Source organism: Esox lucius, chromosome 19 (assembly GCF_011004845.1).
Source record: "Esox lucius isolate fEsoLuc1 chromosome 19, fEsoLuc1.pri, whole genome shotgun sequence".
In the NCBI taxonomy this organism is placed as follows: domain Eukaryota; kingdom Metazoa; phylum Chordata; class Actinopteri; order Esociformes; family Esocidae; genus Esox; species Esox lucius.
This window is the reverse complement of record NC_047587.1, coordinates 8570086-8586500: the sequence shown is the minus strand read 5'-3', so window position 1 is coordinate 8586500 and position 16415 is coordinate 8570086. Positions and strand designations below refer to the sequence as shown.

Sequence of the window (16415 nt, the reverse complement as noted above, 5' to 3'; positions counted from 1 at the left end):
AAAAAAGAAATACGTCTTGAGTCTTCCATATGTTTCGGAAAATGTCGTGTAATGTAAATAATCCCTTAGAGCAATGAATCAAGTGCAGAACTTTTCCTGTCGAGGTCTCAGTTCAACCACAATGTCCCTGTGTGACTGTAATTTTTGCAGTGCTGCTAGTGGCAATGTCAATTTACTGAGTCTACCTTTAAATCTCAAATATGTTGACTCTCTCCCTAGAGACAGCACAATGCCAAAATGTTCTGATATAAATATCTCTTTGTGCGTTCAAGGTAGAGACTTCCTGTTTTCTTTTTTTTAACAGATTATGTCAGACAGTTTAAGCAATTCATCCACTAAATTACATAGGGTTTAAAACAATTCAATATCTTAGTAGTAACTGCAAATTTAGAGAAAAGACAATGCTCTTTTTACTTCATAACATTGTTTTTCTCTATTTATCATGATGTTACATTAAAGCCTACACTGTAGTTGGCCAACTCATTTAGCAGAAAGAGAATCTGATCTATACAGTGGATCCGCTAATTCAGCAGAAAGACCATTGAATCTGTGCAGTGGATCCGCTAATTCAGCAGAAAGAGCATTGAATCTGTGCAGTGGATCCGCTAATTCAGCAGACAGAGCATTGAATCTGTGCAGTGGATCCGCTAATTCAGCAGAAAGAGCATTGAATCTGTGCAGTGGATCCGCTAATTCAGCAGAAAGAGCATTGAATCTGTGCAGTGGATCCGCTAATTCAGCAGAAAGAGCATTGAATCTGTGCAGTGGATCCGCTAATTCAGCAGAAAGAGCATTGAATCTGTGCAGTGGATCCGCTAATTCAGCAGACAGAGTATTTACTCTTGCAATGGACTCATGAATTCAGCAGAAAGATAATTCAGTCAGTTGCAAATGTTATATTTGTATTGTCTGCCTTAACAAGGTCAATTTAAATTCCATAGAGTACAACAACAACAAACAAGCTAATAAATCCATGTACAATTTAAAAATAGTTTCTAAAATATTAAGGTGCTTATGCATGTTTCAAAGCCAGAGAGTTAAAAGCCACTTTGTGTGAATTATAAATGTTTTCAGTGACTGATATAATTTGCATAGCCAGGTAAACCGAAGGGGGTACAATGTTACTTGAAGTCTGTGGCTAAAGTCAGTTTTTTGAGAATTTAAAGGTCAAATTATCATTTTGGATTTAGCTGTACTATTATTCAAATTACAAGGGTTGAAACTATTAGTCCTAAACTAGCTCAGTCATCATTAAAGTAACCATAAATTATTTTCTGTGTCAGAGAATTCTAAAAAGAATGTCAGGCGATCCACCTCTTAGCTGAATCTAAAGTGCACCTGGGTCATGCAACAAGATCCAAAACACACAAGCAAGCCTACATCAGAATGGTTGAAAAGAAATACATTTAAAGATTTGGAATGGCCTGGTCAATGGCCAGTCCTAAACCTAATTAATTGTTGGGGCAGGACCAGAAGAAAATAATATTTTGCTGATTTGAAGCCATATTGCATGGAAGTGAAATGGAAGAAAAAGGTGTCCGGAGTGATCTACAACTGCAGAATGTGCTTGGCTGCTGGCATTGTGCACAATCAGTTATTGAGTTTAAAGGTGCAATCAATTTTCTACAGGGACTCAGTATTTGTTGCAAAACTCATGATCATTAAAGAAATGAGGAAGGAACACAACTCTAATTTTATTTGTTTACTCAGGGTCTCAGATCTGAAAACATTTGCAACAGAAAATCAGAAACAGGACCAACTTGTTTTTGTATTTGTTTTTATGCTATTGTATTTTTGTTTATTTTTCTTCGTAAAACACATTGAATTGCTTCTATGTATGAATTGTGCTATATAAATAAACTTGCTCGCAATTACTTTTTCACAGCACTGTAAATTATCACACCTTTCTGGGTGGAGCAAGGTATACCTCGGATAGTTAATGTAGCTACTTATTATTCATGCTATCTACAATAAAAGATATAGCCTCAATTTCATTACATCACATGAAGTTCAAGTTCATTCAGTGATGCTGTTTTGAGGTTTGTTTTGGTTTTTATCCACTCTGTACTCAGAGAGAAACTCCTCACTTCATGTTGAATTAGACATAATCGTGCCACCTCAAAAGAGGCTGAAATTAGACTTCTCTAAATAGATAACAGCCCATGATCTCTTCTCCCGAACGTTTATCATAGGTCTCATGGGTCTTTGGAAGCAGCCATACCTAACAGCTCGGTTAATACTTTATTATCAAGGGATTTTATTCAACCCTAAGTAAAATACAAAAAACTTCATTCACATCATCCATGCTGTTTCAAAAACATTATATTCCAATGGTAACAATCTTTCATACTTCAAGAGGAAGTTATGAGAAAGTTTCAGTTGGTTTCATGAGCCCAGTGAGCCAACCGCCCCCCCCCCCCCCCCCCTTAACAGCCCTTAATATTTTAGTGCTCATGCATATTTCATCCATCAGCTGCATCCTTTCAGGCGCTCCTCATCGAGAATCAGGTTTATGGTGAAGCTGTAAAGGTGAAGAAGTAATTTAGTGAATCGTTCCATGAAAGACAAAGATCAAAGCTGCTGCCTCGAGGCGCTATCTGTGGAATCCATCTGTTGGTGCAGCATTGCTCTGATGTTATTTTAGCACTCCAGCTCTCATTCAGCAGGTTTGTATGAGATATACTGTAGGTAACGGTGACAGGGAGGCACTTGGCACTTCAGCCTGTCACATCAGCCATCATAGAAAGAACTTTAACCGCTCCTCTTTCGCCCTATGAACTGTTGGCAAATGTATCATTGGCTCACTGTACACTGCTGCTAGTCTATTCTCTAGTAGTTGTAACTAGTCTATTCCCTAGTAGTTGTAACTAGTCTTGTAAACACACCGACAATAACCAAATGTGTTTATCGCTAACTCATTTGTGCAGGTCCAAGGAAAATTATACAAAGCCAGGTGACTTACGGTTCACCATTTCTTTTTCATCTTAGTGTCTGCAATAGTTAGTTAGCTAGCAGTAGGCACTGTTTTGCTTTTTTGCCACCTTATTGAATATTTATTTGTTGACATAGCTGCAGATTGTTACAAAGGTGAAGAACAAAATATAAACCTACTCAAAGGTGGACTCGGCAAAAACAAGTTTTCCATCGACAAAGGCAGGTGTGCAACCCTTATAGACTACCTTCCATCCCAGGAATTGAATATGGCCTCAATATCAAGAAACATGTTTTAAAAATGTTTTTTTCCCCTAAGTAGTCCAACTAAAATTGGGTCAAATATATTAATTTATTTTCTCACCATGGTGAAAACACTGAGCCTGTTACTCCTGTTCTATAACAACTTTGAGTCATTGGAGTGACACTTTTTAACCTTTTTGACATTTGAAGTAACCAACGATGTTGTCCAAGTGTACATGGAAGTTCAGTGTGAAGTTTGTATCTACTGTCCCCATTCAAAATGTTTTTGTGCCAAAGTTTATGTTTGAAAATACAAACCACAGACAACTACAGAGTCAAATTCAAAGTCAAAGTGTTTGACAAAAACGTGTTTCCTCAAAATATCCAGCGTCTCTTATCCAGATAAGGGATTCTGGGAGTTTTTGGTTCTTGAATGGATGGTTGTCGTTTGTATCACGTGAAGAGAATCTTGCGCAGACACAAAACAATTAAAAATGTCCTCTTCACGATGACCAAAAACATGATGGACATCCTCATGATGGAGTCAAATAAGAGAGCATACTATTTTGGTAACTTGGGAAAATAATCTATTGTTACAGCCTGCAACGATCTAGAACATTTCTGCAAAATAATTTATATTATGTTCCTATATTTACTTACTGCTGCCAGGATCTTTTTGCTCCCATGGGGTTACAACAGCAAATAGAACTGGTGCTGTCATGAAAAGTACTTTATGAATTGAAGAAAAAAACATTCATACATTGTCTCTACAATGGGCCTAATTCTGCAATTGTGACATACGGTAGGTTACTACAGTATGTAGTAGGTTACAAGTTAGGTTACAGGCTCAACAATTAATAAAATGAGTGTATCCATAAAAGTGATCTAAAAATTAAAATCATTACTATTCATAAGCACCTATATGTGCGTATGTAGGCCTATTTGATAATTAAATAATGCCACATACCTTACAAATATACACTACCGTTCAAAAGTTTGGGGTCACTTAATTATTTGTCCATTAAAATGAAATAAAATTGATCACATACAGTGTAGACATTTTTAATGTTGTAAATGACTATTGTAGTTGGAAACAGATTTTTTTTAATTTATTGAATATCTACACAGCTGTACAGAGGCCCATTATCAGTAACCACCAGTCCTGTGTTCCAATGGCACATTGTGTTTGCTAATCCAAGTTTATAATTTTAAAACCCTTTTGCAATTATGTTAGCACAGCTGTTTGCTGATTAAAGAACCAATAAAACTGGCCTACTTTAGACTAGTTGAGTATCTGGAGCATCAGCAATTGTGGGTTCGATTACAGGCTGCAATTGGCCAGGAACCAAAAACTTTCTTCTGAAACCTGTCAGTCTATTCTTGTTCTGAGAAATGAAGGCTGTTCCATGTGAGAAACTGCCAAGGAACTGAAGATCTCTGTACAATGCTGTGTACTACCCCCTTCACAGAACAGTGCAAATTGAAAGAGGAGGCTCCGGTGCACAACTGAGAAAGAGGTGTTATGGAATTTTACTGAATTGAGGCATTAATGAATCACAGAGGACAAAATGTCACAAGAATTTAATGCGCAGGATGACGCTGTGTTGTTGGGTGCATTTGACTTGAAATACATTAGAACGTCTAGTTTGAGATATAGACGCCTCAAAGATCCTCAAGTGGCAGCTTCATTAAATGTTACCCGCAAAACACCAGTGAGGAGGCAACTCTGGGATGCTGGCCTTCTAGCCAGAGTTGCAAAGAAATAGCCATATCTCAGACTGGCCAGTAAGAAATAAAATATTTTAACAGGTAAACCCTGTGGACGGCACTTGATTGAAGCCAGTTTCCTACTACAACAGGACAATGACCCAAAGCACAGCTTCAAACTATGCAATAACTATTTAGGGAAGAAACAGTCAGCTGGTATTCTTTCTATAATGGAGTGGCCAGCACAGTTATTGGATCTCAACCCTATTGGAAGCAGCTTGACTGTATGGTACATAAGACGTGCCCATCCGACAATCCAACAATCCAACTTGCAGGAGGTGCTTCAGGATGTGGTGAAATCTCTTCAGATTACCTGAAATATACAACTAAAATACCTGTAATTGCTGCAAATTGTGGATTATTTGACGAAAGCGAAAATTTGAAGGACACAATTATCTAAAAAGTATCTAAAAATCATTATTTCAAACCTTGTCAATGACTACATGTCCTATACATTTTGCTCTATTTCCTATTCAAACTCTAATTTCATGTATGTTTTCATGGAAAACAAGAAGATTTGTAAGTGACCCCAATCTTTTGAATGGTAGTGTATATATGAGTTTGTTATTGTTTTGCCAGGGTTCCTATTAGGCTTTTGCCAAATTTTACTTTTGAAATCACAAGACTTTGTACTGTCAAAGTGAAATCACATTTGGTTGGACATGTACGGTTTGAATAAGTAGATAAGATAATGGATTGACTGTGTAGAAAAAAGGTACTATTGTGAATAATATAAACTAAAGGATCTATTCGACATCTAGGCATTTGAAATGCACCAGGCACCATAAGCTCTGATGTAAATTAGATTTTCTCGCTAAAGGACAGGCCACAGTGACCTGGAATACGGCTCAGGCGCTCATATATTTATTCAATATTTGGACATGCAATTTTACTTTCATTAAAAGTCACCTTAAGTAGTGACATTCCTCACTTATTACACTCTTGGACAGGGCGGGCTCTAGGCGTAAGAGGCTGCTTAGGGCCCCCGACTGCTAGGGGGCCTCTGAACGCTTTGGAGATCCCTACGATGGGGAGAGGGGGCCCAAAATTACATTTTGCGGTGGAACGCCAAAAGGCTGCTCTTGAATTCTGAAACGGCCTAATTTGAGGACATTGATGGAAGAGGTACTTTAGAAGCAGGTTGACATCTGTAACTGTGCCAAAATGTATTGAATAACTTATTTTATTAGACAATTGAGAACATAATCTTTATCCACACACTATTCACACCCACATAGGAGATACACAGATAGGCCGACAGAGACATGCGCGGATGCCCGCACGGACACACATACAAACACATACACTTTAAATAGGTGTAACTGTTTATATCTTACATTTCAGTGCAGTTAGACTCTTATCCAGAGCCACCTAAAGTGGTGAACCATTCATTTCAGCACAATTCAATTCTCGTACCTATAAAGCAGTTCTATCTCGCTTTTCACAATTCGAAGGACGAGAGAATTGCGGAGAACACTCCTCCATCCCCGCTTCAATTGGATTGTGTAATGATCGGATATGCAGTGTACATTTCCTGAGGATTTCATTGGCCACCAGCACTGTGCGCGTGTGCCTCTGTAAACACTTTAAGGCAGCGGATTTTAGCTGCTATCGGGCGTAGAGTATGTAACAGCGCATCTGAGAATTTATGTTTCTGTGTTTGCGTCGCTGCCAGTCAGCAGCTGGCAGCCTTAGAGCGCAATGTTATAATCCTCCGCTGTACGAAGCTCCCTGCGTGTAGTCATTGAGTTTGTGTAAGATTTTTATATTACGGCTGCATGCGTGCTGGAACGTATGGAGGGATGTCGCGATGATGGTTTGCTCTAGGAGAACTAAAGCCTTGGTGTCGACATGCGTTATTTTGAGTGGCATGACCAACATCGTCTGTCTTCTCTACGTCGGTTGGATCACTAATTATGTGGCCAACGTGAACAGCAAAGTCCCAGAGCCCGAAACCGAAAGAAAGTTTCAAGAAGACAAGGGAGAAACTCTGAAGATTATAGAGAGACTGGACCGACTCGAAAATGTTGTTAACCAACATATCCAAGGTATGCTTGTTTACTTTTTGACAGCCACGGCACAGGATGACTTTACATATGACATGTTTAGTTTTGTTTCAGCAAGAAGTCATTTAGAATAATAAAATATGCAGTTGCGACCAATTAAATATGTAGCCTACGGTCAAGAGAAATATAAGTAAACCCTTATTTTAATGTGATTAGTAACCAGTTGGTATTCCTCTATTTGATGTTATCCCGCTCTAGTAGCCTGCTGTTACAGGAATGCAATGCCTTAAACACAATTGGCTGACGACGTGAGTGTGAAGTGAACTGATTCTTCCTATTTGGATGTAAACCATGTTGTAATTTGTGTAGCTACTGTAAACTATAAAGCCCGAGTGATTCCTCACCGAACCCGGACAAGAAATACGATGTATTTTTGGCAAGTTTTAAATCATGTTTTTGTTTTCTTAACAGGTACATTAATGCAACTTTGTGGCCGTACAATTAGTAAATAGGAAATCGTGCGGTGCGCTTTCGATAGAGTTCTGAAGACACAGTCGTATTATGCTGGAGTGACCAGTGAACTGATGAGTAAATTTAGCGCTTGGAGTGTTTGGCAAAGGACTGGCATAGATGCACCCCTGTAGCTGGTGTCATGTTACATTACTGGGCATGAATCTGTTTATGTTGTTAATGATATCTGTTAGCATGCATGGAGCTGAGGAGATTACATGAAAAATGGTGAGACCTCAAAATAGTTGTAAAGGGGGATTTCACCCATTTTGTCATGTGTTTTTTGTGTGTGTTTTTAGGTTTTCAGCAGAACCACTTTTGGATATTTACTCTTGTTACAGCAAATATTACTGGCCCCTGTAATAGTAGATTACAATGCATAACAACTGTGTGTAAAGCACTTTATAGAGCTATATATATATTTTTTAAAAACGTCACACTCATTCAGAATATTTCTCTGGATAGATCCATGGTTGAATGATGCTGTTTAAAACAACCACAACAATTTTTCAAATATTTTATTGATGGGACAGTGGATATTTTTCTCAAATATTCAGTACGAAGACATGACCACAATGAGATCATTATGTAGTAAGTGGGCTTGTAGTTTTGTGAAGCATTTATCATCATACGCTGGCAGATTCTGATCAAAATGTTCATTTTTTATTGTATATTATCTTACACAAAATTGCTAACCAACCTGCAATACCCCATAATTTTTTTAATTAGATCCAATTTATTGAAAATACAAAAAATGAAATTCTCTTGGACATAAGTACTTAGACCCTTTATTCAGCACTTTGTTCAGTACTGTATTTGGCAGTTATCACAGCTTTGAGTCTTCTTGGGTATGACTCCACCTGCTTTGCACACCTGTATTTGGGCAGTTTCTCCTGTTCTTCCTTTTAGATGCTACCAAGCTCTGTCAGATCGGTGACTGAGCTTGATAGCCAAAGACATTCACAGACTTGTCCAGAAGCCACTTCAGCATTCTCTAGGCTGTGTGCTTTGGGTTGTTGTTGTGCTGATGAGAAGAATCTTCGTCCCCAGTCAGAGGTCTTAGGCATTCTAGTTTCTTCAAAGACCTCCCTGTATTTTGCTCTGTTAATCCTTCTCTCAATCCAGACCAGTCTCCCAGACCCTGCCGCTGAGAAGCATCCCCATAGCAAGCTGCTCCCACCACCATGCTTCACCATGAGAATGGTATTATACAGGTGATGAGCTGTATTTTGTTTCCGCCAGTAGCACTTGGCAATCAAGTAATAGTTTGATTTTGGTATAATCAGACCAGAAAATATTTTTCCTCGTGCTCTCAGAATCTTTCAGAAAATATGTCACATTCCTTTTACTCAGGAGTGACAACTGGAGTGGCCAATGGGTTCTTGGTTACACCCTGACCAATGCCCTTCCTGCCTGGTTACTTAGTTGGCCGGACAGGCAGCTCTAGGGAGAATCTTGGTGGTTTCATAACCTTCCCCAGATGTTTGCCTCAACATAATTCTATCTCTGAGGTCTATGGAGATTTCCTTGGATTTCATGAATTGGTTTTTGCTCTGACATGCTTTATGATGTGTGGGACCCCTATATAGACAGATGTGTGCCTTTCTAAATCATTTGAATTGCCAATCCAGTTTGACAACGATCAAAGGACACATGATGCATCTGAGCACCTTTTAGAGTGTTATGGCAAAGGGAAATGAAAAAGACCACATGATAGGAGTGCTTTTGCATGGAATTTCATTGGACTATGGGGTGTGTGGTTCTCGTATACCAGTGTCTAGTCTGCATATATACAGTACAGTACATGGCAGCAGATGGTGCTGCATGTGTTGAGTAGACAGCCTGTTAGATTTTATTATTTAGTATTAAGAATGTTTTCTAAACAAGCTGACAGGAAACGTTGTAGTACCTCCACGTTATTATGAAACCGTTATTATCTTCTCACGCCAGCGCCCCTAACTTGGCCTATAACGCTGAGCTTTAATTAGAGATAAGGACTGTCACACATCAATCCGTCCTGGACAACGGCATACCCCTTTGGGAGGTTCGTAAAGGACTCTGTAGGGGACAGCCAGGAGTGGTTTGAAGTTATGACTCCAAACCCACCCACCCACCTCCTCCAGGGCAGGGGTGTTCTAGTGCGTAAAGTACACTCAGTGACTTGTTCATTAGGAATCCCAGTTTGCCTAAAGAGCCACCATTATCTGACCAGGGAGGGTCTTTATCTGACCAGGGAGGGTCTTTCCACCCTTCAGTCCGGTGTTGGTGTCTACTGGAGTCGCTTCTTGTTTTGAATTGATGAGCGTGGATCTGGTGTGGTTGTCTGCTGTGACAGCGCATACGTGACTAGGAACACAGAGTTGACTGTTCCGAGAGACCATTCTGTGCACCATTGCTCTACTGCATCGTCATTGGCCTGTTTGTTCCCCGCTTGTTAGCTTCGCTTGATTCTCGCCATTCCCCTTCAATCTCTCTCAGCTAAAACCTGTTGACACACGCGGGAATAATGCTGGGCGGATGTTTTTTGTCCAATCTGATGTTCAGTTGAACCGCTACCGAATGTCTGGGTGTCTGTCCACCTGCTTCATAGCCTGCCACAGCCCGGTGATTCGCTGTCTGCAGGAGTGATGCATATTCATGAACAGGGTGATACCTAATAAACTGTTCGCCTACACAATGTCACCAGGTTTACGAAATAACATGGCCGTGACAGTCTGGTCTTAAAGTCTGTTCACATTTCACGCGTGATTGGTTTGACTTGGATTGTATCACTGCATGGTTCTCGCTCTTGTTTACGGTCGTTTGAGACTTTGTCACTGCCGTTTTGGTGCACACTGAAACATCAGACAAATATCATCAGTACTCACTCCGGTCCTGGCGCTATTAACTTAATAATGACAAGCCTTTGGCAAGATAAGAAAAAGTATTGTTCCCACTTTTTCTGAGGTCATTGCCTTTTAGTTAACAGCCTTTACCCACTATATACTGTAGAACAGACAGAACATACAGCATTTTCTTTTTACTGAATCAAACAACTAGTTGGTTTTTGACTAGGGAATATTAAAACAGTGAAATGTTTTGTTTACTCACAAAGTAATCATGTGAGACACAAAGCAATCATATCTGACAAAAGCTTTTATTTAATCATAAAGCAATCCATGAAAACTAGAACACACTCTGAATAGAAAGAAATCAGTGCAACCGAATTTTGCATACTTCTTCCCTCAACTTTTTATAAGATGGGGTCAGTGCCATCTTCCTGAGAGGGGCTTATTTCCCTAGGATTGATTGAAAGCAGGGATTCTGATTACATTTTCATCTGAGGAGAATGGCACATTACTGCCGCAGCCTGCATTGAGACTTTGTCTCCTGTTGGGCAGTCCTCTCCAGAAGCCAACGAGTACATTTCACAATTACCAACATCCTATCTTACTGAGTCTATCCCCAACTAAAACTCAATTTAATTCACCCTGTTTGTGCAGGTTTAGTACTGCTCGCCCCAGAAACGCTCTGGCCATAGAAACCACTGTAATTATTTGCTCTTGCAGTATACATTATTCCTCCGGTTTCAAGTCCCACTACCAAACATTAAATTGAATTGGTACACCCAGTAGGAAATACTTTATCTAAGAGTACCGCTGGATTTCACCCACATTTTACTTCCTTATGGATCCATGAAAGAGCTCATAACATAGCTTTTCTAGGAAGTATCTCAATAGGTACACGTTGCTGGGAATACGATAATGAACTCGCTCTACTAAAACCCACCATTTACAGAACCTTACATCATCCACTACTTCTAACTATTTAGTGGGAGGCAGCTGAGTGGATGGAACAACAAGCATTATGAAGGACAATGTTGCATGTCTTCCATATGCCCATAGGTCAGACAAGGAGTTCCCCATTACATTCAGTATTTGGCAGGCGGAAGGAATAGGGGGATAACACATTTATAAAGAATTTGCAGACTGCACATTGACGCAAACAGAAACCAGAAAAGGAAACAGGCAAGCCTATTTCAGCAATCCCGCAATAAAGAGTGATGAATGTTGTTGCCCTCACTGGATTTGAACTAGGGTTGCACGATATTGGAAATAACTGACATTGCAAGAATTTTTTTTCTGCTATATATATTGTGATATTAAAAAACCGAGGATGTCTTCAGAAAGAGCTTTGGCTATCAACCTGACAGTCTGTATCCTTCATTCTTCCCCAGCCCCATCCTCTACAATTAAAATGTATGAAACTTATGAAAATGTTTATATTTCAGAACAGGTTGCTAGGTAATAATATGTAACAGTAATAGTATACCAATAGCAACAGCAGTAAAATAGAATGCGCAATTGGGCATAACTTACCAACTGCAAGATGCAGTCTGTGGACAAAGCACTGCAATCTGGTCCACTTGTTCAGGGCGGCAGCCTTCACCATGTTCGCGGCATTGTCTGTTATAGAGACTAGACGACTCTCATCTAGGCCCAAATCAGCTCAAGCTTCTCTCATCCCTGTTGCGATGTTCTCACTTGTATGATCCTCTGGGGAAAATGCCGTTTGCAAACAGCGACTTTTCAGGTCCTCATTAATAAAGTGTACGGTCAGACTTATGTAGGGCTCCGTTGTCCAGCTGGACCACATGTCCGTGGTTGCTGAATAATATTCCACTTGACAGCTCTGTTTCAACTTGATTCAATAACATTTCACGTTCTGGGATGGCAACTTGAGAAAAATAGTTGCGTGATGGCATTGCATACCGCTTGTCAAGCAAACGGATCATGTTTTTAAAACCCTCTTTGGTAACCGTGTTAACTGGTACCATGTCTTTGGCGACGTGAAATATTATTGAATCTGTGATTTTTCTCTGATGTTTGGAACCTTTCTTGTATGGTGTTTTTGCTTTGGACGTCATTGAGATGCTTTGCACTCGTCATACGAAGATTTCTGGTTCCGCCTTAGATGATCAAACAAATTGGTCGCGTTGCCTCTTGTTGTGGCAACAATTGCAAGGCACTCTCGACAAAGTACCTGTTTTTGGTCAACATCCTGTCTGTATACGAAATATTTCCAAAAAATTGAAGATGCATTTCTTCAGCCTTTTCCCCCTGTTCCTCGGTCATATTATCGTCACGCGCAAGCAGATAATAATGGACTGTGTATCCAATAACCCATAAATTACTAAATCGCACGTTCTGCTCTCAATATCGATGCTGAAACGATATATTGTGCAGCCATAATTTGTACCCAGGTCTCCAACATGAGTGACTGTGTCTTTAACCACTACACCACAGTGCTAAATGATTACATGGTGTCTTTATAACACCTCGACATTAGATCATTTTGTCACGCATTAACATCACGCCAAATTTGAATATTTCGCAAGACACAATTAAGCATTGTGTTAAACTGACTAACGTTTCTTATTAAGTTTAACTCTACCACAAATAGCATCTATGACGTGTATGGCTTTTGCCAGTAATGCTTACTAGTATCTAACTTACTACTTGGAATAGTCATAAGATTTCAGCAATTGCTAGCAACACTGAATATGAACTTAACACAGCCAAAGCTATTTCATGGCACAAACACTTTTGTTTTTCTTTCGTTTCTTGAATGACATTGATACAATAGGTATCATATAGGTGATGATAATATATTTTTTTGTCAAGTGAAAAGATGAGAGAATTGTGGAAACCCCTACACTTTTACTGCCCAAGGGGTTTTATCTAGCCTATATTACCCACAAAATCATGCACGGATGCGTACTTCGAAAATCCACCAGAAATAGTCGCAATAACCATAAACAGTTTAATTTTAGGCTTACTATAATGCCGCTACTGAGGGTTGTATCCAGCGAAGTGTTGTCTATCCCGAACACATCCTAACGCATAATTTATTTTGACTGTGACGAGATTCGAACGCGGAACAGTCAGTCAGTCAGAAGAACAGGAAAGCATCTTGTCTGTGTTGTTCTGTGTCTTCAGCGAGAATAGTGCTGCTTTAGGAATAACAAGAATTTCACTCCATTTCCTTACTCCGGCTCCTAAAAGGGATTGGCAGTGTGTCAAAATAGTAGAACAGTCTTATCAGGGCTTTTTAAATTCGCCACTTTCAAGTGCATTGCATTGCCGGTAATGTATGTTAGGACAGCTCATTATGTTTCTGTTGCTTCACAATGAATTGCTCTCTTTTAATGTGCCTGAGGAAGATGTTTTCTCCTTTGCCTGCATTGTATGGTTGCTTCATGATGACACACAACACCCTTTCAGAACATCATTTAATTATCTTGACATGGAGACTTCTATTGGAAACTGCCAAATAGTAATTCACAAAGGAGATGTAATTTGTAGAAAAGGAAAGCTGTAGTATAAGGGATAGTTCTGTATTTTGACAATGAGGCCCTTTATTGACTTCACAAGTCAGATGAACATGTTAATTCCAAGTGTATGTACTTGCATACAGTATAAAGGAACTTTGAGGTAGTTTAGCAAGCCATTGTTAACTAGCATTGTGATAAGACAGCATAATGATAGTTAACATTCATGTAATGATAGGATATTTACAATTACAGATAGTGTGTTAGCGGTTCCCAAAGATTTTCAACCTCGTTAGCAGTTCTTCAAACTATAGTTATAGCATCTTCCTTCCAAATGGACACAGCGACATGAACATGGTGTCCTTGAGATCATCTGACAAGGTCCAGAACTAGGCCTAAAAATATAATGACGGAAAATTACGTTTTCCTCAAACAGATGTTTAAAAGGTTTAACCAATCTTGATTGGCTGTACATTGACTGCACAGAAGGTACTTCTTTTACATTTTATAAATGTCCTTTAGATCACTGCGGCAGAATCTTCCCTGCCAAAGTCTAATCATAATCCTTGTCTTATGTGTCAAGAGCTTCATACATTTGCTGACGCTTTTGTATGTCTGTCAGTTTTGTTCGTTGATAAGAGATATCTGTAATCACTATGGAGCTGGTACTTTGATTACCTCATTCACAGCTGTTAATTAGGGAAGGAAGTTTGTCAGAATGTGACAGAAGACGATACACTTTTTCCCTCACTTGTCGGTAACAGGAAGAGTGGGACATGAAGGCCACTTTGTTAATGACTAGTCTATGAATAAAAATATGTGACAATGCTAGTGCATCCCTTCACAAGCCGGCCCTATTTCAAACAGTGCTCTGTCAACACACCAAACTGAAACGTGTCACTTTCACTTTGGGAGAGTGGGAGAAATATACCATCTCAACCCGTTACTTGAACCCTGTTAGATTTTTGACCATATAAGCCGCTGCTATGTGGATGAAGTTGATATTTGTGAAAATATCTTTGAGCTTCTTTAGGACTGAAATGTTTAACCATTAGGTGGTAATAAAACAATAATTGGTGTCTCATGAAGTATTCATGCTTTTTCTGTAATTAATACTACTCAGATTTCAGATTTTCTACTTTTAACATACATTTTTTAACATGATATTGTAATATACAACAAACATAAATGTTTTACATTACTACAGGATATTTTCTTTGGAAATTACTTACTAATATTTTTTTAACATGATATATCCTACAGGCATATTAAAGTTACAGAGTAGGGTTGTACAAAGAAATAAGGAATAGTAGGCGTTTCCTTCTGTCAGGCACATACTGCAAATCACCAAAAGAGTGAGTTCGTTTTTTTATTCAATTTCACATTGGTAATGTTTACAAATGGGATTATTCCTGTAGAAGTAGCAGAGGCTCCCCCTCTGGAACTTTAGTTTGTCCATAGAATTTATTATGTTGTTAAAAAATATAGTTAAACATTTGCCAAATCAAATATGGCTTTTTGTCAGTACTCAAGTTCATACCTATAAATTAATGCATGAGAACTGTTATAGAAATTTACTGGCTAGTCATTTTACAGAGCCAGAAATAAAAAATACAGATTACACATGGTGTCTTGAAGTGAGGCCAAAATGTAATAAAGAGGCACACTTTGACAACTTATTCTCAATGATGCTTTTAGGCGCTAATGTCTAAGTGTATATCAACAATCCTCCAAAGGAATCAGTCACGGTCCTGTTTTGTCCTGGTTTCATATGGATTCACTGTACTGGGACTATTCATAAGCTCCCTTGATGTGTTCATTACCATGCCTTACTCCTTGAGAGGTCAGTGATCTGCACTCTCTCAGGTCTGGAGATGCTGGTAAATATGCCGCATCAAAGAATCATAACACTTATCTAGTTTTTGAAAAGATGGATTTCACAGCAGATTATGCTCGGGTGATCTTGCCATGCGATACGGAGGAGCGCAGCAGGGGGGCTTTATTATAAATGCCCCTAGCCTGTCAACTGTAGTTATTGCTTCAAATGAAGGGAACACCAAACAGTTTCTGTAAGTGAACATTTCTAATATTCTGTGGATGGCAAATTCACCTGGATGAGGTTTTTGGGGTGTTGTCTAATTACGCGTCTGCTATAAGCTCTCACATGTTCTCGCTTGCGATTCAGCCAAAGCTGAGGCTTTTCTCTTTGCTGTGTACACCCAGTGGATAAATCTGCCTGTCCACCCATCTGTGCTGTAGAGCAGTGATTATTGACCTACATCTTCTCTGTAGAAAAGGAGAAATATTCCTAGGCCCCAGCTTTAACTTCATCTTCATGTTTCCACACGCACAGTAGGAGGTTATTTTGTCTAAAAATATTGAGTTTTCGCATACAGAATCCTTGAAATTGTGAAGAATGTCAGTTTCCAACTGAGCAGATCTTGTTCATAGCAGGGTAAATGCACGGCCACACAGTATCTGAGTCACAGACAGGGATCACTGATGTAGTTCTGGAGATATTCGTCAGTGCTTTGATGGAACACTAATAAGTAATTGTTCATATGTGTAATGGAAGAAGTATCTTTAATGATGATTAACTGAGTCTCAGCCATCTATTGCATGCAGTACAAAGCAACAGAACATCTTGT

At 39.2% G+C, this 16415-nt stretch overlaps 1 protein-coding gene across 1 annotated transcript in view; it reads left to right on the top strand.

The window, feature by feature from the left end:
* The first annotated feature begins 6500 nt into the window (after positions 1-6500).
* galnt18a (UDP-N-acetyl-alpha-D-galactosamine:polypeptide N-acetylgalactosaminyltransferase 18a) overlaps positions 6501-16415 on the top strand; it is a 76734-nt gene continuing 66819 nt past the window's right edge. The window contains exon 1 of the mRNA XM_010866441.4: positions 6501-6989. Coding sequence (XP_010864743.2) covers positions 6752-6989 — 238 coding nt within the window. The 5' untranslated portion in view covers positions 6501-6751. The remainder of the gene's footprint in view (positions 6990-16415) is intronic.